The sequence below is a fragment of the Tiliqua scincoides genome, chromosome 3 (genome assembly GCF_035046505.1).
Source record: "Tiliqua scincoides isolate rTilSci1 chromosome 3, rTilSci1.hap2, whole genome shotgun sequence".
Classification (NCBI taxonomy): domain Eukaryota; kingdom Metazoa; phylum Chordata; class Lepidosauria; order Squamata; family Scincidae; genus Tiliqua; species Tiliqua scincoides.
The window spans coordinates 10,452,348-10,473,619 of NC_089823.1; the positions used below are offsets into that span (position 1 = coordinate 10,452,348).

The 21,272-nt window shown below is 45.3% G+C and overlaps 1 protein-coding gene across 1 annotated transcript in view; it reads right to left on the minus strand.

Annotated features, from left to right (window-relative positions):
• ME3 (malic enzyme 3) overlaps nt 1-21,272 on the minus strand; it is a 107,944-nt gene that overhangs the window by 39,869 nt on the left and 46,803 nt on the right. The window contains exons 3-5 of the mRNA XM_066619332.1: nt 15,175-15,308; nt 14,176-14,325; nt 4,412-4,487 (exon numbers count right to left, since the gene is read on the minus strand). Of these exons, the coding sequence (XP_066475429.1) occupies nt 4,412-4,487; nt 14,176-14,325; nt 15,175-15,308 (360 nt within the window). The remainder of the gene's footprint in view (nt 1-4,411; nt 4,488-14,175; nt 14,326-15,174; nt 15,309-21,272) is intronic.

Here is a 21,272-nt window from a genome sequence, read left to right on the forward strand (position 1 = left end):
CAGCCCTTGTTAAGAACATAAGAACAGCCCCACTGGATCAGGCCATAGGCCCATCTAGTCCAGCTTCCTGTATCTCACAGCGGCCCACCAAATGCCCCAGGGAGCACACCAGATAACAAGAGACCTCATCCTGGTGCCCTCCCCTGCATCTGGCATTCTGACATAAAATTTTGTTAAAACGAATCATGAGCTGCTGGAGATCTTTGGCAGAGTGAGTGGTGACAGCTGCATCATCAGCAAAGAGGAAGTCATGCAGACATTTCAGTTGGACTTTGGACTTTTCTCTCTGGAGAGATTGGAGAGCTTTCCATCTGATCTGGTCTGGAGATAGATGCCTTCTGTTGCAGTTCCAAAGGCATGCTTCAGCAGGACAGCAAAGAAAATCCCAAACAACGTTGGCACAAGAACACAGCCCTGCTTCACTCCGCTTCAGAGGTCAAAGGGGTCTGATGTGGAGCCATCAAAGACTACAGTGCCCTTCATGTCCTCATGGAAAGACCTGATGATGCTGAGGAGCCTGGGTGGACATCCCAGGTCTGGTCTAGAGGGTAGAGCCTCCGTCTGCCTGAAGATAACATCCACAAGGTCGCCAGTTCAAGGCCACCGGCACCGTGCGACCTTGAAGCAGCTGACAAGCTGAAGCCGAGCTATTCCATCTGCTCTGAGCGTGGGAGGATGGAGGCCAGAATGTGAAGCCAGATCGAATTGAAACACCTGAATGTAGTGGTTCTTGAAGGAGAGAACCTTCTTTCAATTGTAAAAATCCCTATTTAATAAGGGATTTGGATAAGCCTGCCTATGTAAACCGCCTTGAATAAAGTCTTGAATAAAGACCAAGAAAGGCGGTATATAAATACCTGTTGTTGTTGTTGTTGTTGTTGTTATTATTATTATTATCTGATCTTGGGGAGAATCTTGAAGAGACCAGTTAACTAACTGATGAATAATATAGCTAATGAATTATACAGCTTGATCAGATTAATTTAATTAAAATTTGCAGTCCTTGTTTTCAGAGCAGTTGTTCCATTTCATCCATTCTGCATTTGCCTCTATCCCACTCTAAAACTAACCACTGTCAAGTTATGGGAACTTGATGCTATGGTTTACAAGTCTGTGGACTGTGGTTTGTTAATGGTCAGTGAATTTAGATAGTATGGAAACCACAATCAGCCCAAACTGTAGTTTGCAAAGCAGCTACAAACTGTGGCTTCAAATATCAGTTTCTGGGTCCAAAACAAACCAGAGTTTCTGAGAAGGCTCAGATTCAAACATATTGCAAAACCACAGTTAGAAAAGTATAGTTAGAAAAGCCATAGTTTTTGCAAAATGGAAAAACACACCAAACATTTAATGGAAAATAGTTTTTCACTATGCTTGAACTCAGCCAAATGACACATTACACTGCAGACACATGAAATGTTAACCTGATGGCCCCTTCTCTATTGCAAAACACCCACTGGAGGGGGACTCTTTACAGTGAATTCCATCCTCCCATCTAATTTTCCCTCATAGGGTTTCAGATTGGAGCAGGCAGGCAGGCAGGCAGGCAGAGGAGAACAGATTGTGTCTGTGGTTGGGTTTGCATTTCAGGAGAAAACCATTCAGCAAAGAGAGGGTTACGCACTCCATCTCCCTTGCCCTTGCTCTGCTGCAAAGAGCTGCTTCCTGAGGACATGCTTCAAAGGAGAAAAGGGCCTATCATTGGGCTAATCTTACATGCAGGTGGACTGTATAGCTTGGTTCCAGCAACCTGGAACTGCTGTCTTAACCCTTTCCTCCTGTGGTCTTCCCAATTCTTCCTGTTAAGAGGTACATTCCATCTACTTGCATATTTTAGTTCTTCCAAATGACTGTAAACTTAGCATATATTCTTAACGAACTACACTGTAGGAACATAAGAAGCTGTCTCATCCCGAGTCAGATCCTTGGTCCATCCAGCTCAGTATCGCAGGCACATGTTGGCAGTATCTCTCCAGGGACTCAGGCAGGAATTTTTCTCTGCCCTACCTGGAGATGGCAAAGATTGAACCTGGGGCCTTCTGCATGTGATGTGGATGCTCTGCCACTGAGATACGACCCTCTCTCATTAGCTAAGCCTGTTTAGCCTGCCTTTCTCCAATTCAGCTAGTGACCTTTCAAGCAATGAAATGCTCTGCATGCAGACGTTCTCAGGTTCAACCCCTGGCAGCTCCAGGGAGGAGGCTGAAGAAGACCCCTGCCTGAAAACCAGGACAGCCAGTGTCACTATAGACCGGTGATTCCCAAACTTTGACTGTGACCCACCTCGTCCTCTGTGGTGGGTTGTGACGCAATGCTCCTGGTGATGCTGGAATGCCTTACCGAGAGGCATCTTCCAGGTCAAGCTGGGCCTGCGACCTACTCTACTGGCCTCCACAGGCCTCAGAATGGCCTGCAGAAGCTACCAGAAGAGACTTCCAGTCAAACTGCATCCACAAACGGTAAATTACTTCCTGTCACTTCTGCAGGCCATTAAAGGGTCGCAGGTGCAGCATAACCTGTAAGTTGCCTCCGGGACCTCTCAATAAGGCTTTCTGGCACCAACAGGAGCATCGCGTCAGGACCAGCACACATAGGGGCGCAACCCACCGACCCACCATTTGAGAGACGCTGGTGTAGACAATATTGAGCAAGGAGGCCCAGTGGCCTGACTCAAGAGAAGGTACTTGCATATGGTCACCATACTTGATTTATTGTAAGTATTTATATCCTGCCTTTCCTATTAAAGTCAGTCCAAAGACTCTAACAACAAAAAATATTAAAACAACCCAATAAAAAAACCTTAAGAAATGGTTAAGAAAAAAGAATGGCAACACAATATCTCTCAATAGAAGGATAAAAGCATCAAGCCCCTATTCTGCTGGTTAAAACCATACAATTCAAAAGCTTTGCAAAATAGAAAGAATTTTTCTACCCGTGTCTGCTCTGGGGATAACTGCTGGACATACCACCCCAACTTGCCATCTGACCTTGTGCTTCCGATTGCTAACCTGCTTTGCCTCTGTGCACTTTTCAGCTGGACTTTGGTCCCCAGTGGCAGTCCGGGGCCAGATGGCAACAGTAAGCAAGCCAGGGTTTTGGCAAGCGTAGGACTGCAGAGAACAAAAGGGACCTCACACTTCGATGCACAATTCTGAGGAGCCCACAGCAAATGTGGTTGGACACGCACAAGTTTATCCATGGAGTTTGTTGTTTAAGGATACCAAGCCCCAATTACCCACATGGTTAGTTTTCACTTGATTAGATTACATGCCAAAACATTGTCATTTGAACTGCTGAAACATATGATTTGCACACATTAAACAGGAGTCATTCCTTGCAAAGTAAGTCAAGAGACTAGGGTGGCAGTAACACTGGCAAATTTGCAAGGGTACAGTCTAGCTGCTATAGAAGCCTATGGGTGGTAGCACTTGAAAGCACTTGAGCTCTCATATGAAAAGGACTGGGGAGTAATTGTAGCTGGAAGGCACATTCTCAGTGGCGTAGCTAGAGGGAGTGCAAAGCACTAAGTTTTGCAGGGAGCCTCACTACATGTGCAAGCGGCCCCTCCCCTTTAGAGCCAGGTGTATGCCTCCAGTTTGCTTCCACCACCTGGAATGGCTCCAAAGAGGAGGGGGAAGTGCAGCTTGCAGCTTTGATAGTTAAAAAAAAATCCTTTTAGCACTCTGGGGTTCCCCCCCATCCCAGACTGCAAAGTGCTATTTTACACTTTTTCATGTTGTGTGAATTTACAGGCACAACACAGCAGCTGGTGCCACGGCCCTACTATCCAAAGGGGGACTCCACCCTTACGCCACCTCTGGCTGCTTTTTGAAGAAGAAAGCTCAAGAGCTCCTAAGGTGGAACTCCCAGATCATCTCTGGTTGGCCTTTAGATCCATGTGTGTCATGGTCTTTGAGACTGCCCTATGTCACAGACATGAAATCTGCTCTTGCAGCGTATGCAGTAGCGGAGCCAGTGAGGGGCGGAGTGTAAGTGCTGCACCACTCAGAAACTCACCATGTAAGTTGCCCCTCTCCCTCATTCTCTGAGCCTTCTGGGGGTGAAGGCAATGCAGAGGAGAATGTGTTGGTTTTGCTCCTTGGGATGGCCCTGATAGCAAGGGTGTGGGGTTGCATACATGGTGAGTTTCTGAGCTGCGTGGGACTCTGCCCCCCTCTGGCTTCGCTACTGAGCATACATAAGTTCTCAGAATGACTTTCATATTGGTTTCATTCAATTAAAAATGAATCACCGTTTACTGCAGCAACTGTTACCCTGCACATGCCTGATCTCGGAAGCTAAACAGCATCAGGCCTGGTTAGTACTTGGATGGGAGACCGCCTGGGAATACCGAGTGCTGTAGGGCTATATACCATAGTCTTTCGAAACTGAAGGTTGCCAACCTACCTACCTTTATGTTTTCTTCAGGCCATGAATTCAGCATTGTTGCAATATGTCCCTTGTCATGAATGGTAATGAACAGCCCTCTGCGGGGAGAAAGAAAACAAAACCAAATGTCAGCCATTGCAAATCCATCAGATAAATAGTTGCATTGAGTATCATGGATAGGAAGTTAGCATTTGGGGGAAAACAGCAATCACTATAACAACAATATGAGCAAAACAACTAGATCAACAATATGTAAAATCAAAATTAACAATGAAATTATAAGCAGATCATCTAAGACAAACACAATTACATGTATAGACATACAATACAGACAGCAGGCAAAGTGATACAATAAGTCCTGAGAGTTAGGCTTAAGGTGCAATCCTAACCCCCGGGTTAGGCTGGCACAAGTCACATGCACTGACCTGGGGGGTGCTGCAATCATGCCGTAAGGCACATTTGAGCCAACTCAAGAGTCAGGAAGGCCAGTGCAAGGAATATTGCTGGCCTCCCCGTGCCAGATCCATGCCTGGTGGGGTAAATTTGCGTCGGCCAAGCTCAACTGTTGGCCGAGCTGGGGGGGGGCATGGGGGTGGTGTTTAAGGGCGGGGGGATGGCAGGCAGCGGGTGTTCCCGGGAGCGGGCAGGTGGGCTAGGGAGCGGGAGGCAGGGCTAGTGCAAGTTAGGATTGTGCTGCAATAGCTATAGTAGTGATTAGAATTATTCTTGGTAAACTGTGTGGTCAGGCAGCCACACAGCTCAAAGCCGAACACTCGCAGCTCGGAGCTCCGCTGAACTAGAAGTTGGTGATGATGTATGATGTCATCACCAAATGCCCGAAAATGCCCTGCTTCACAGCAACCAAAGGGGTCTGCTCTGTGGCTTGGATCATTAGGAGAAATATAGGTGACTGGCTTAAATGCATCTGGTGGTCAATTCTGGGTCAGAGTGTCTTATCTGAGAAGAGGCATTCCCTCTAACACCCTGGAAAGAATGCCTCTTAAAATGGCACTTGCTGTAGGCTTGCTCACATGTCATGCTATACCTGCTTACAGACTGTCTGTATCTGGGTACATGTTTCTAGGTAAATGACTGTACTCAGGTTCATTTTTACAGTTCAACAATCTCTGTATACTGTACACAGACTGTACCTGTGCTGAACAGAATATGTGACTGTACCTGGGTACAGTTTAATGTGTAAATAGTCCTTATGTTGTTATGGGTCTAAGTCCCAGTATGATTTCCCTTCAGTTGATGACTTCAGACAGGGTTACAAAGTCAAATGCATTAAAAAGCTGAAGATTTATCTGGTGGGAGAAACTTGGCATATTTCACAATACCATTGGAAAATTGGGGGAAAATCTGATACCAGGGCAGAGACCAGCAGCAGTTCCAGAGCGGCTGGAGGTTAACTTTTGTAATCCGTCTGCCTGAGAAAAAAGCAAAATGCTGGAGAAATAGAATGATTTTGTGCAAACTGAGAACCTTAACTCTGCAAGATCTTTTACGTAAACGCAATTGCTTGTTTACAAATTCAGTGGGGAAAAAATGGTATATCTCTCTTGCTCTTCAGAGAGAAGCCCTCAAAACACTATCCTCCTTTTTCCTTCCCTAAGTGTCAACATAAAAAAACCTCTTAGTGAAGCTCTGAACTTGTGTTTTTCCTGTGCCTTTACATAAGAGAGTTTAACTCCAAGTTTCTACATGGTATCTTCAGTTTTTATGAGATCTTGTTGCAGTCATTAAGTGGATCCTATTGCAAATGGTGGTAGTGGACACAGTAGTTGCCACAGAGGACAACATGCACTAAGGCAGACAAGCCATCACGAAGGTGGGGATGGGTGAGACAGGACAGGGAAGAGGAGGAGCAGTGGAGTTTCTGAGCAAGGAGAGCGGAACAGGATACAGATGGAGTGGTTCCCAGCAGCAGTGACTTGTGATGGATCTTGACTCCATTCCCTCTCCCCTTCCCTCTCCTTTCCTGCCCTCTGACCTGTGCCAGCAAAATGGTTGGCACTGATCTGATGAAACCCTTTTGGGCAGCATAGGCTTGCCTCAGGTAAGGGAATGAAAGTTCCCTTATCCTGCGCATGCCCGATCTCGTCTGATTCGGAAGCTAAGCAGGGTCAGGCCTGGTTAGTACTTGGATGGGAGACCGCTTGGGAATACCGGGTGCTGTAGGCTTCTACCATAGTCTTTCGAGACTGAAGGTTGCCAACCACCATTTATCATGAGGAGAATTTAGTGAATTTCACCCCCCTCCAGGATGCAGCACATGCTCTGTTGGTGGGAGGGGGGTTAGTTAAGATTGCCTGATAAGTCTCAATGAGAATGGGGTGGGGTACTGAATGTCACACACACCTTTGCCTCTTTTGCCCTGTGCTGGCTCCGTTTCTGTTTCTTTCCGTTTCTCATTCAATTTCCAGGCAGCCCAGAACACTGAAAAAAGGCTCCCCCCCAGATGGTGCAGGCTATCACAAAGCCTTCGATTTACAGCCCAATCTTCTCCACACTTTCCTGGGAGTAAGCCCCATTGACTGGAATGGGGCTTACTTCCTAGCAGAAACGCATAGGGCTGGACTCTTAAAAGATCAGCATCCCACCTGTGAAAGAAGCTGGGCAGCTGGCAACGGGGAGGGCTCAGGAGGGGGAGGAGAGGGGATTGCTTTAAAAAACCCAGGGAGTGTTTGCCAAATTCCACCCCCCCCCCCCAGATGATGCAGGCTCTCATGCTCCAGCAAGCCTTCCCAAGCAAGCTCACCATTCCAACTGTGAAAGAAGCAGGACAACTGGCAACAGGAGGACTGAGTACGGAGGGGATTGAGAACATCTGCCTTAGTTTCCTTCCAACCGGAAGTGTCAGGCTGCAGCCTATTTGTTCTATGGACTCTAACTCTATGGACTCAGCACAACGTGTTTTTTGTTAATCGCACCGAGTCACGGAATAGAACTAATGCGGATAAATAGGCTCTACCTGTATACTTTTGGGTGCCTTTTCAAACAGAAAAGCAATTAGTATATTTTCTAAAGGGATCAGAGGTCCAACTGCAAACTGGAAGTGGGCTCTGATCACTGATTGGAGCTCATTGCTGCAGTGGGGAGGTTCTCAGAGGAGGCTGTAAGCCTGCAGGACCCTCCGAGAGGCTTCACAACCCCCCATCCGGTAGATTAACATGGCCATGGATCCCTGCAGCGCCATCGGGGCACCTATTCCTGGGCCATTCCCCTTAAGGGGAAATGGCCCACTTTCCATTCATGATGGGTTACAGCCCACCACTTTGGGAACACCTGCTCTATGGAGTGTTGCCTTTTGCAACAGCCCTAAAGCATGCTGCACCACTGGAACATGAGTTCTGGTGGCTCAGCAGCCTAATAGGATTTGGCCCTTAAGACATGCAGTCTTGATGTCTAAAATTAACATCTTCTCACTGGCTGTTTAAGAGTTGGATTTATATCCAGCTTCAATCTTCAGAGCTTCCCCCTTATTCCCCAACAGATCTACGGATCCCAGGCTGCTCCACAAAACACAGATCACTCTATAAGATTTAATTACTCTTTCACTCAGCAATATTTATTAAAAAGGGCATAAAGATTTGTGTTTTGTTTCCAGAACTGAAACACGAAAGTGCAGTGCAATGAAGTATGGGTCCCTGGAGAGCTTTTCAAGGGGCCACTCCCATCACTAATTATGTTTGCAGATATTCTTTTTGCAATCACTGTGGCAACTGCATTAAGGCTCTGAAAATTTGCAAACCAAACATCTCAAAATTGTTTAGTCCTTTAGGGAAAGCTTAAACTAACAAGAACATGGTCTGAGAAAGAGGCTTGTGCAAGTGGAGCTCTGTTTCAGCCTGCACTTAATTTCTCCAAACACAGCATTATTAACCATCTGATGGGTTGAAATAACTTCAGTGACTAATCATTGCTTTTTATAGATGTGCTTATTGCATGTACGTGCAAAGACTTGGCTAATGGTTACAGATTTAAAAAAGCAAAGAGCCAAGGCATTTTTTTTTTGTTTGGGTTTGAAAAAAGAATTAAATTACGTGTTTACACTGCTGTTTCAAGGGAAAAATCCTAATAATTCACAAGCAGGAAAAAAAGGGAGAAAAGGGCACCCTTCCTTTGCTGAATAAACACTGTGAAGCTGTCACTGCATATTTTATAACAGGACTTAGTAAGGGGGCCAGGAGATGCAGTTTCCAAGTCATGATTATGAATATTTGCTGGACAAACACATCCTTAAACCTCAGAGATCTAGAGGGACTGGACTTAAGTTCTTAGGGTCTGAGAACCAATGTGTTATGAGAAGGGGAGATATTTTGACATATCATCATGCTGTATGCCCCAACTCCAATCACTGGTTGATAGGAGGAGGGGAAGGACAACACGCAGCATGATGAATCTGCTGCTATGTATTTTATCTTGTTTTAATTGCTTTAAAGTGTTTTGTATTTTTAATGTTTATTTGTATCTTTATTTGTATCTTTGTTTGTATTTTAAATTGACTGTTTAAATTGATTAAATTGATAAATTGGGTTCTGAGCTGTCCGTGATAGATCAGGAGAGAGATCTTGGGGTGGTGGTGGACAAGTCAATAAAAGCGTCGACCCAATGTGCGGCGGCAGTGAAGAAGGCCAATTCTATGCTTGGGATCATTAGAAAAGGTATTGAGAACAAAACAGCTAATATTATAATGCTGTTGTACAAATCGATGGTAAGGCCACACCTGGAGTATTGTGTCCAGTTCTGGTCGCCGCATCTCAAAAAGGATATAGTGGAAATGGAAAAGGTGCAAAAGAGGGCAACTAAGATGATTGCTGAGCTGGGGCACCTTCCTTATGAGGAAAGGCTACGGCATTTGGGCCTCTTCAGCCTAGAAAATTGATGCCTGAGGGGGGACATGAATGAGACATACAAATTATGCATGGGAAGGATAAAGTGGATAGAGAGATGCTCTTTACACTCTCACATAACACCAGAACCAAGGGACATGCACTAAAATTGAGTGCTGGGAGAATTAGGACAGACAAAAGAAACTATTTCTTTACTCAGCTTGTGGTTGGTCTGTGGAACTCCTTGCCACAGGATGTGGTGATGTCATCTGGCCTGGACACCTTTAAAAGGGGATTGGGGATTGGACAAGTTTCTGGAGGAAAAATCCATTACAGGTTACAAGCCATGATGTGTATCTGCTACTTCCTGATTTTAGAAATGGGCTATGTCAGATGCAAGGAAGGGCACCAGGATGAGGTCTCTTGTTATCAGGTGTGCTCCCTGGGGCATTTGGTGGGGCCGCTGTGAGATATAGGAAGCTGGACTAAATGGGCCTATGGCCTGATCCAGTGGGGCTGTTCTTATGTATCATGTGGGTTCAACCAGATGCTATGACAAAGAGGTGAGAAGAGAAATGAAGGTGGTGCAAGTTGCCTTGATGGATTAAAAGTCTCTCTTGCCTAGTACTCTTTTTCCAACAATGGACAGCCAGCTACTTTCTGGCAGTTCACAAGTGAAGAATGAAGGTGATGGATGTCTTCTGTCTTGTCTCCAGCATCTGACACCATAACTATACACAAGTTCTCTAAGCCAGTGGTTTTCACCCATATAGCACCTGAACCCACTTTTTAGAATGAGAATCTGTAAGGACCCACCATAAATGATGTCATTACCAGAAGTGATGCCATCAAGCAGGAAAGGTTTTAACAATCTTAACCCACACATACCCAGGAGTAAGCCCCTCACTCATTGACTCATTGTTTTGACTCATTTTTGACTCGTTGTTAAAAGCATATACAGAGTAGCCTGTTAAAGTTAGAGATTTGTAAGATTTCCCCAATGTAGTCACATACCACAGTAGCATCAAGTCTAATATATTAAAAATAAAATATTGAAATGAATGGGGACCCACCTGAAATTGGCTCATAACCCACCTAGTGGGTCCCGACCCACAGTTTGAGAAACACTGCTCTAAGCTGTTCATTCATACACGTGCCTGCATTCACACAGAAAGCTGATTTCAAGCACGGCTGGAAGATTAATACTGCAATGTACAATCTCTTCACTGGGAAAAAAGTTCTCTGTGGGATGCAAGATGATTATTTTTAAATAAGCAGCGAAGGGTTTCTGAAATGGGAGGAAAGCATTTCTGAGATATTTACTGTGGTTTTATGTTTATTGAGAAGGGAGCCAAAATTCCTTTTCCTATTTCTTTTGCTTTCCTTCATCAAATGGTCTCTCTACATCTGTTTTCTCTATACTTCCAGGCACAGAAACAGTTATTTCTCTCAGAAGCTAAAGAATGCCTACCAGCCAACAAGCCCAAGAACCTGTCCTGCTATTCAGCTTGGGAATGTGTTTCTCTTCAATCAGCGCATACAGTGGACCATGCTTCCATGGGGAAGTAGTTCCAAAAACAGAAGCACAGCCCTTATCTTCCTTGGTTTCCATTCTTTTTTATTTTCCATCCTCTGTGTAACTAATGCTGAGCTGCGTTTACAGTAGGGGTAAAGGACTGGCTCCAATCTGCCCCCCGGCAGAGCTTATCTCATCCCAAAGACCTTTATATCTATTCAGTGGCATCGCTAGAGGGGTACGGGTCGCACCAGGTGATGTGTACAGGGGTGGTGGTGATGACACCACTATTGGCAAAAATTGTTAAAATCACAGTTTTTAAGAATAATACTATGTTACATATCAATCAATATGTAATTTACAGCAGAATGCATTAATAAAAACCAAGTTGAAATATCTCTATTTTAGCAAAAGTTATACCCAAAAAACCAGTGGGGCAGTGCAATGATGAGCTGCCATGCCCACCACCCAGGATGCTGCCCCGCCCACTGCATGGGAGGAGTCCATCATGGGGGTGAGACAAACCCTAGTGACGCCACTGTCTCTCCTGTAAGTTAGGAAAAGGAATGTTGGCTCCCTTTTCAACTCATGCAAAGTGCACAGCATCTGCATAGAGAGCATGACCAATGAGTGGGACAAGCATCGTATAATCATATATTCAGTGCATTGCGCACATTGCCATCGCTGTCCTGAAGTGCTCCGATGGCAAGTGGGAGGGGCCGCTTACAAGTCGCGTTGCAGCACCTGCAATACTTACTGCACCGCTGCCCCTGTAGCTACACTACTGGCTCAGACGCAACCTGCCTCCAGATGGTTTGGATTTTTTTTAAACCTGGAGGCAAAGCATCACAGAACCCCACATAACGCAGCATCTGAGGCTCAGTGCCTGACACACATGGGCTGTCTTAGCACCACAAGAGTGAATGGTTACAAAACTATTTTTCTTTACCTGCTTAATTTTTGGAGTCTATCAAACTAGTTGTCTGAATTTGGGTGAGACGGAAGAGGTATGTCTAAAGAATGAAAAAGCAGGGCGAGTAAAACAACAATAGATCCAAAGTTGTTTTGGATCCAAAATAGAAATCTGTCCAATTGGTTGCTGTTGTCATTATGCACAGAACAAAGAGAAAAATTCTGTTAAGTTAAATTATTATAATGTATCCAAATCTTACACAATCATAGAGTGGGGGAAAATAGTCTTGGCAAAACATGTGCATTATTCAGATTTGTCCTTTCTCTACTGCACACAAATGACTTCAGTTATAGGTTATGGCTATTACAACAATCAAGAAGGATAATTTAAAAAGCGAATCTCGGTGTACAAAGGCTATGCTGGCATTTTGTAACCTTCCAAATACTCGGAGAAATCATGGCCATGCTTGTTAAGTTAAACATAGTCACAAAGAGTCAGAAAAGATTTTTATCTGTGGATCACCTCACTAAAACGTAGTACTTTGTGAGCTTTGTGAACTTTTTGTTGAAAAGCGGTATATAAATAGTTAATAATAATAATAATAATAATAACTTTCCGAGCACATAAATTAGAGCTGCAGTGTTTAGTCACTTGATTAATAGGGCAGGAGGTCTGGTCTAGAGGGTAGAGCCTCCATTTGCCTGAAGATAACATCCGAAGGTCGCCAGTTCGAGGCCACCGGCACCGTGTGACCTTGAAGCAGCTGACAAGCTGAGCCGAGCTATTCCATCTGCTCTGAGCGTGGGAGGATGGAGGCCAGAATGTGAAGCCAGATCAAGAAAGTAACACCTAAATGTTGTGGTTCTTGTAAGATAGAACATTCTTTCAAATTGTAAAAATCCCTACGGGGATTTAATAAGCCTGCCTATGTAAACCGCCTTGAATAAAGTCTTGAATTAAGACCAAGAAAGGCGGTATATAAATACCTGTATTATTATTATTATTATTATTATTATTATTAGTAGTAGTAGTAGTAGTAGTAGTAGTAGTAGTAGTAGTAGTAGTAGTAGTAATAGATTAAAAACATTTGCAGGGCAATCCTAAGTATGTTTATTCAGAAGCAAGTCCCACAACTGCAGTGAAACTCAGAGCCCAATCCTAAGGGCTTGAGCGCTGGTGGTACAAGCACACCTCCGGTACTGGGTGCAACCAACATGTCGTAAAGCACGCAAAGTAGTACCTGTGGAGGAGGGAGTGTCGGTGCTGGGCCAGCAACAGTCAGCCCTGGGCCTCAGCACTGGGAGGACACCAGTGATAAGCCACCGAGGGTAGGTAGCATCACCAAGTGGCAGGTCGGCTTTTTGGGGTGGGAGGAGGCTTCTCCCTTTCTTCAAGTATTGGAGGAATGCTTTTTGAAAGATGATTCCTGCACAGATGGACAACGTCAATGGGCCAGTTTTGACAATTTGGGACAGACTTGGTTGCTTTTTACCTTCCAGGCCATTGACATGCATCAATTAATAATGAAGATAAATCTGGGGAAAGCAGGCTAGTAAAATGTTTTGCGGACTGCCGACTTTTCTGGATTTCTCATTACATAGACATATAATGACATGCATAGGGTGTATCCAGAACTGTAGATGTGTGAAAGCATTGGGGAGACCCAGGCTCTAATTTAGCCATCAAGTTTACTGGGTAACCTTTCGCCAGTCACTCTCTCCAAGACTTGCCTTCCTCACAGGGTTGCTGTGAGATTAAAACAAGGGGAAGCCATGTATGCCACAGTGGGATCAAAATCAATAGCCAACGGAGTTAAAAACAAAGCAGGAAGTGGTTGCTGGCAGGCAGATCAACAGCCACTGCTTAAAGCAGTTTAAGGCAGTCTGTGGGGCTTTTATTGGGGGTGTGTGTCTCTTTTGCCTTGCTTTGCCCGGTCTCTCTCTCTCTCTCTCTTTCTCTCTCTATCAAACCTCTTTGCCTATTCCCTGTCTCTTTGCCACCCAGGTGGTGGCTGGTCAACATCCCTCAATCTGCAGCAAGGATGACCATATGCAACAACTTCTGACTCCCTGACTCAGCAAAAGGCGTTTTAGTACCCTCAGAATAAAACAGAATACTTTATTGTTATTACCTCCAGGGGCTGCACAGCAAGACAACAAGAATCTGAAAGGTTATGAAGCTGACGGAGGAAGGTTAAAGAGAGAATTCATAGTGACATTTTGTGGTTAGATTACTCAGACTGTACTGTACTGTTCTAGAACAAAACTACTCTTGTTTTGCTGTTTATAGGGAAAAAGCAGGAATTCCCTCCAGCTTGTCATTAAGAACACATACACATGTGCACACACCCCAAGCTGTTTGATAGCTACATCGTTTGATCACAAACCACATTTCCTGTCCTCTCCTTCTGGGGACCACCCACAAAAAGATGTGTACTAAGTGCAAACGAACATGCATTTCCAGTTAGCAAAGAAAGCGAGGCAGGAGTAAGGGCAATAAAAAAAAAAGTTCTGCCTACTCACCGAGGCCTCCTGAAAGCCAACCCATACTGTTGGCAGGCCAAGCCAACGGTCGGAGTATATACTATCGGCATGAATCTTTCTATGTCCGATGTGAGAACTCGGTAGAACAGCTTCTCATTTCGGTCTTGCAAAGTCATAAGGATGATGTATCTGGGAAGAGGGGGAGAAATAAAAGTGAGAAGAGACAATATCACTAAGAAAGATCTTGAGTAGCAGAAGCTGGAAGGAACTCCACCGGAGACCTTGAAGGGCAGCCACTGGTCAAAGCAAAGAATCCTAGGCTAGACAGACCAATATTCTGACTCAGTATAAGATAGATTTATAATGTATAATCCTCTACCCTAACCCTCTACCTGCCACATCACAGCAAGACTATGGTATTTGCTAATTTTTACTTGGGTAGAAACACATGTGGCACTGGATAAAAGGACTGCAAGTGAAACCCCACCCCACCCCCAACGCAAAGATTATACCTTGTTGGGGCACACGTTATTCAGTTATGCAGGGAGGCTTTAAAGTGACCTACAAAAATGGGAAAGTGCCCAAGAGGTAGCGAGGATGTGGCTGGGATGGGGCCATATTTCATGGAAGCATACAAATGTTCTGGAGGTACAATTCCATTTCAACGTGCTGGACACTGATGAAATCTGGTCTGTTTAGATGGGCCTTTGATACTGAATAGTTTGTTCCCCCTGAATTGTGGGTTTTGTTAATCTCTGTGGATAACTGTGTTCCAATTACATCTTTTTAATTATGCTACCATGTTGCTGTGTTGTATTTTAAACTGGGTTGCATGACAGGTTCAGCTGAAAGACAGTGGCTGGATCAAGGTTAGCTTCATGGGTGAGCAGAGACTTGAACTCAGGTCATATAAATTATAAAACAAATATATAAATAAAAAAATAAACCAAGAGTAGGGAAACTCTTCTACACTTCCTCTACAACACTGAGTTCCATCTGTAGGCTTTACCAAAACTCTCTTGGTTCCCAACTGCTTACTTGTCTAGATCGTTAGATTTGGTCTCGTAGCTTTTGAGTACACGGAGGACCTGAACATCTTGGCTCAAGAAGCAAGGTGGAAGCAGGCCATGAATCCCAAGCTGGAGTCTCTCTTCAAGAGTAAAGGCCATCCCCTAAGAAAGAAAGGGAGGGAAGATGTGTTGGAGAAACAGAATTGATTTACTCTCTTAAGGCCCAATCCCAACCAACTTTCCAGTGCTGGTGTAGGCCACAGTGCAGCCTTGAGGAAAGGGAACAAAAGTTCCCTCACCTGGAGGAGGCCTCCATGATTGCCCCCCCCCCCACTTCAAGATGCAATGCATGCCCCATTGGCACAACTGCACTGGTGCTGGAAAATTAGATAGGTTTTGACCCTTATGCAGCAAGAAGCATAATTAGATATATACTTCAATATACTCTTGTTACAGCAGAGAACCCTCTTGGGGCCAATTTACTTGTGTGTTGTTCCCATAAGAACAGCCCCACTGGATCAGGCCATGGCCCATCTAGTCCAGCTTCCTGTATCTCACAGCGGCCCACCAAATGTCCCAGGGAGCACACTAGATAACAAGAGACCTCATCCTGGTGCCCTCCCTTGCATCTGGCATTCTGACATAGCAGAATTTGTCAGAATTTGGCATTTCTAAAATCAGGAGGTTGCACATACACATCATGGCTTGTAACCTGTAATCGATTTTTCCTCCAGAAACTTGTCCAATCCCCTTTTAAAGGCATTCAGGTCAGATGCCATCATCACATCCTGTGGCAAGGAGTTCCACAGACCAACCACACGCTCAGTAAAGAAATATTTTCTTTTGTCCTAACTCTCCCAAAAGTCAATTTTAGTGGATGTTCCCTGGTTCTGGTGTTATGTGAGAGTGTAAAGAGCATCTCTCTATTCACTCTGTCCATCCCCTGCATAATTTTGTATGTCTCAATCATGTCCCCCTTCAGGCGCCTCTTTTCTAGGCTTAACAGGCCCAAATGCTGTAGCCTTTCCTCATAAGGAAGGTGCCCCAGACCAGTAATCATCTTAGTCGCTCTCTTTTGCACCTTTTCCATTTCCACTGTGTTTTTTGAGATGCGGCGACCAGAACTGGACACAATACTCCCATTTTATTCTGATGACAACCCCACAAAAGATAGCAGTTGGTCCAAGAGTGTCAGTTAGCTTAGGAAAGGGCCACAGGTCTGTGGTAGATCAACACGCTTTGCATGCAGAAGGTTTTAAGATCAGTCCCCAGGATCTCCAGACAGGACTGGGAAAGATGAGGCCCATGGGCTATTGGTCGGCTGTCCTACTATAAACAAACGAATCAAAAGAATCATGACCCAGTGAGTATATTGCAATCAACAACTGATGATGACTGACGAAATGGGAAGGATTAATAATTACAAGGTTGCCAAAACACACTGGTTCGGAGAGGAAACAGAAGGTTAAAAAACACAAAAACTAAAAACCAGCATTCAAATCATTCTACAAGAGCTTCCAAAGAACAGAAACCAAAGCCAACATTTAAGACAATATTTTTGTCCAGTTCACCCTAATAGGTTACCACATGCCATTCAAGGCCGCTGAATTGTTGGTTATGATGTGGAAGCCATGAGTCACGCCACCTCCTGGAGACCCTTCAAATGGTATTTGCACAATACAGCGTATCTTTCATTTCTCAATTCCCCCAAACACAATAACTCAAATCAAGGCAATATTTTTTTTGGCCCATCCCAGTCTGTTTAGTCAGCCCTGCAGCACACAGTGGCTCTGAGGAAACTGCCAGCAAAGCGATTTCCTTCCTCCAGTGATAGAGAGATACAGAGAGCGGCCGTAGATACCAGAAGGAAGCCAAATGAAGCAAAGGTGAACCAGAGATGGAAAACCAAGCCATGAACGTTCTGTTAGCAATTCTCAATGTTCATGTAATGAAGCATAATTGTGAGACGGCAGGGTGACCTCCCCTTATAGCAGAAGTCTCCAGTCATTTTGGACTCAAAGCCTATCGTTAACCCCAGGCTGTAAAAATGGAACCCAGATCAATTTTTTAAAGATGTATATGTCCATACTAACTCCTCTCTTTTATTTTCAGAGCATATCTATACAGTGGGCCCTTCTAATCCGCGGGTTTGACATCCGCGAATTTGAACATCCGCAGATGCTGAGCCCAAAGTTGGAGGGCCTCTGAGACCTCTCGGATGTGACCAGAAGTATCTTCTAGCTGCATCCGGGAGGTCTGAGATGTGACCTACCTGTGCCTCAGAAGGCCTCATGGAGGCTTCTGAAAGGCACTTCTGGTTTGCCGATTTAACTATCCATGAAATTTGGTCCTGAAAAGGGAGGTCCCAAAAAGGATGCTACCATACTACAGACATGAAAGGCATCCTATGTCTTTCTGCCTAGTTGGAAGTTGGCGTCCCAGAACGGTGCCTCATGCAGATACACAAACGGCAACATCACGGATAATTCTGTGGCATGATGACAGACTGTAGTTATCTGGGTGTAAGCCCCACTGACCATAATGAGACTTATTTCTGAGCAGACATGCATAGGACCAGACTCACAGAGATACAGCAGAAGCACTCAGGTCAAGCAAAGACTGATTGGAGAGAGGCAAGGCCTGGGCCGTGACTCATAAGGACACACGCTCTCAGGTGTGGATGGGTGCTTTGGGCTCAGGGAACCTTTCACTATGTCATTTACTTAACTCCCAAACTGTATGTTGTGAGAAATACGTCTTCAAGGCTCAGGGTTAGGCATTGCAGTGGATATTGCCAGTGGCATTCCCAGAGGGGGGCACAGTACTAAATTTTGCAGGGCTCCTCAACACACCATGTAAGTCACCATTGGAGCCATTCTGGGCGACAAGAGCAAAGCAGAGGAGATTAGTAACCCCTGCTAATTGGGTAAGAGGCACTTTTTCAAGTGGGTGCTCCTTTTTTTAGCAGGGGGAGAGTAACTGGCCCACCTCACCCCAGCACTGTCTGTTTTAGTGGCTGTCTGCTGGTATTCTTTTTTGCATCTTTTTAGATTGTGAGCCCTTTTGGGACAGGGAGCCATTTAGTTATTTGATTTTTCTCTGTAAACCACTTTGTGAACATTTAGTTGAAAAGCGGTATATAAATACTGTTGTTGTTGTTGTTGTTGTTCTTGCCACCTGAAATGGCTCCAATGGTGAGAGGTAGGGGCCCTTATACGGCACATTGAGGCACCCTGTAAAAACTAGCACAGTGCCCCCCTCTGGGAACGCCACTGGATACTGAACACCACCATTATCATCAGCCTCCTAGCTACTGACCTTGCTCCATGTCTTCCTTAACATTGCCTTCTACTACAGTGGACTGGTACTAGATGGACTTCTCTGCATGTACATAACAAAAAGCCAGCAACTCACTGGCGGACCACTCCTTGCAAATGTTCTTTGATGTAACACTTTAATAAGAAAAGCAGCAGATTGCCAGCTATTTAAAATGCCTATGCAAGGTATTTGTACTGCTTGCTTGGTCCCTAAGACCAGGCTGCGGTTCTCATTGTTTTTTTAAAGGAAGCTTTTTGGGCAATTAAAAAGCAATGATGGAGTCCTGGTTTCTTTCTTCCCCACAAGATATGAGTAGTGCCTTTTCCCCTCTGGGAAACAGATGGGCAAGAACACAACTCTGGTGGAAGAACAACAATCACAATACAAAACTTGCAAAGGAAAAGGCACCAAAATGAACAAGATCAGTCCTAGGGCATTCTGTCTTTCATTGGATCTGTGGTAAAGTAGGTTATAGTCAGAGGGTGGAAGACTGACCCTCAGGTCAATAGCCCTGTTAAAAAGTCATGTGTTATAACAGTGGTTTCCAAACTGTGGGTTGGGACTTGATTTTTGGTAGTTGGCCAAAGGATGATGGAAAAATCAGATAACTAATTGCCTCAAGTTCTGAGGCTATTCAAAAATCAGATAACTGCTAATTGCTCTACAAATAGCTGAGCACCTGCAATTTGCAAGAATGTTTAAATACAGGGAGATAAATGTTGGAGGGTGCAGTCCTAACTGCGCCCTGGGCTGGTGCACGCCCCTTGCGCCGGCCTGGGAGGGTGGCAAACGTGCTGAAAAGAACATTGGCACCTCCATGCAAGTTGGCTGGGCCAGCACAGGGATATGCACTGGCCCGTGGAAGCCACATCCAGCCTTGGCGCTAATGGAACATAGTAGGTCTGCACTGGCCGAACTCAGCTGGTGCGGGGATCTAGAGGGGCATGGGGAGGGCAGGGAGGAGGTGGGGAGGAGGCATTTCAGGTTGGGGGAGGGCAGGCAGCGGGTGCTCCTGTGGGCGGGGAGTGGGAGGCAGGGCCAGGATCCGGCACTTATGCGGCATGGAGCAGCTCCTGGCTGCTCCGTTCTGCTCGGATCTGCGCTACCTCATCAGGTGACGCAGATCCGAGTAGACCCATTGGGGCTGCTGTGGCTGTCCCCAGGTAAGAGGAATTTTTCCCCTTGCCTTGGGCTGAGCCTCAGCCAGCCCCAAACTTGCACTGAATACAGAGCAGGCCTTCTGGCCTGCCTGTTCTGGCACAAGTTAGGATTGCGCTGCCTGGGTCTTTCCCCCGCTATTATTATTTATTTATTTATTTATAAGATTAATTTCTAGATCTCCTTTTTAAAAAGTCTGGTAAACCAAGTGGGTCTTGATAGGGTGTCATTTTAAAAAGTGGGTCCCAGTGCTGAAAAGTTTGTGAACCACTGCATTATAATGTTTATACATACTGTATTATGCTTGCAAAATTATGCAGGGTATGGAGGACATTTCCTCCCAGAATACTAGAACTCAAGGTGATCTAAAGAAACTGGTTGACAGCACATTTCACAAAGACAAAATAAAGTACAGCACTACTCCATAACCCCTGAGGGCTGGGGGATAAGAATAGGCCCTCAGTTTAGCTGTACGTGTCGTAAGAGGCGACTAAACAGCCACCGGGTAGATGGGACTCGTTAACCTGGAAAGGCAGCTCATCTGAGAGAAGGAAAACTCTGATCCCAAACCTCCACTGCCTTGTGGCTACATCCAGTTATGGAAAAGGCTTCAGGAGTCAACCTCGAGGCAAAATCCGGAGCCCCTGAGGCAGTTCATGACTGAACACAGTCACGTTCTGGCAACTCCTGCGACGCCGGTGGAACCAACCGTATTGGCTTCTGCCTTTCCATTGGACCATTCCAGCGATGTGGAGAGGGGGGGATTTGCTGCATGGGTAACAGCCTATCCTCCATATCTACTCTACCCAGGCTTTGCGCACTGGAGAGGACACTCTGTTCCAGAACAACCATTCACAGCGCAATACCATAGTCTTCCGAGACTGAAGGATACCAACAGTTACTACTTCATACAACAAATGGCTACTTTATGCAGTTTGATGTCATAGGACATGGTGATGGCTGCTGGCTTTGACGGCTTTTAAAGGCAAATTAGACAAATTCATGAAGGAGGGGAGGTGCCATCCCCAAAGAGGTACACAGGTTGGGCTCGTTGGTCACCATTCAGAGAACAGTGGCCAAAACCTGACTTTTTGGGAAAGGTCATAGGCTAAAACGACTGCTTTGCTGACTGCTATTCTTGGCAGCTGGGTGGGGCTGTTTTTATATTCTTCACAACTGTATGAATGAACTGTTTTAAAATTTGGTCTTGGCTGGTTTTTTTTGAGCTGCCTTGAAGATCCTTGACAGAAAGATGGAATATAAATATTTTAATAAGTAATTTCCAGGCCAGCCCATTGATTGCCAGCCCAATTCCTTTCTGTGTTGCTGCTACTGGAACTTGTGTTCTGCAGCAGAATGGGCCTTATGGCACTGCAAACAGTGATCCAGAAGCACTCATAGCTGTGTGCTTTCGGACCACCACTGGAGATACCAAAGAGACCCTGCACCCAGCGATAGGGAGAGAAGGCCATTGATCTTGGTAAGTTGGTGGGGTAGGGCAGAGCATGGGAAGGGCCAGGGGCATGTTAGAGGTGGGAGATGTGGCACCTGGCACAGGTGACTTGCACCAGATGCTATCCCCTGAGGACCAAGCCAACACACCCTCTTGTCTCCTCGGACTTACGCCAGCTAAAGAGCTGGCACAGATCC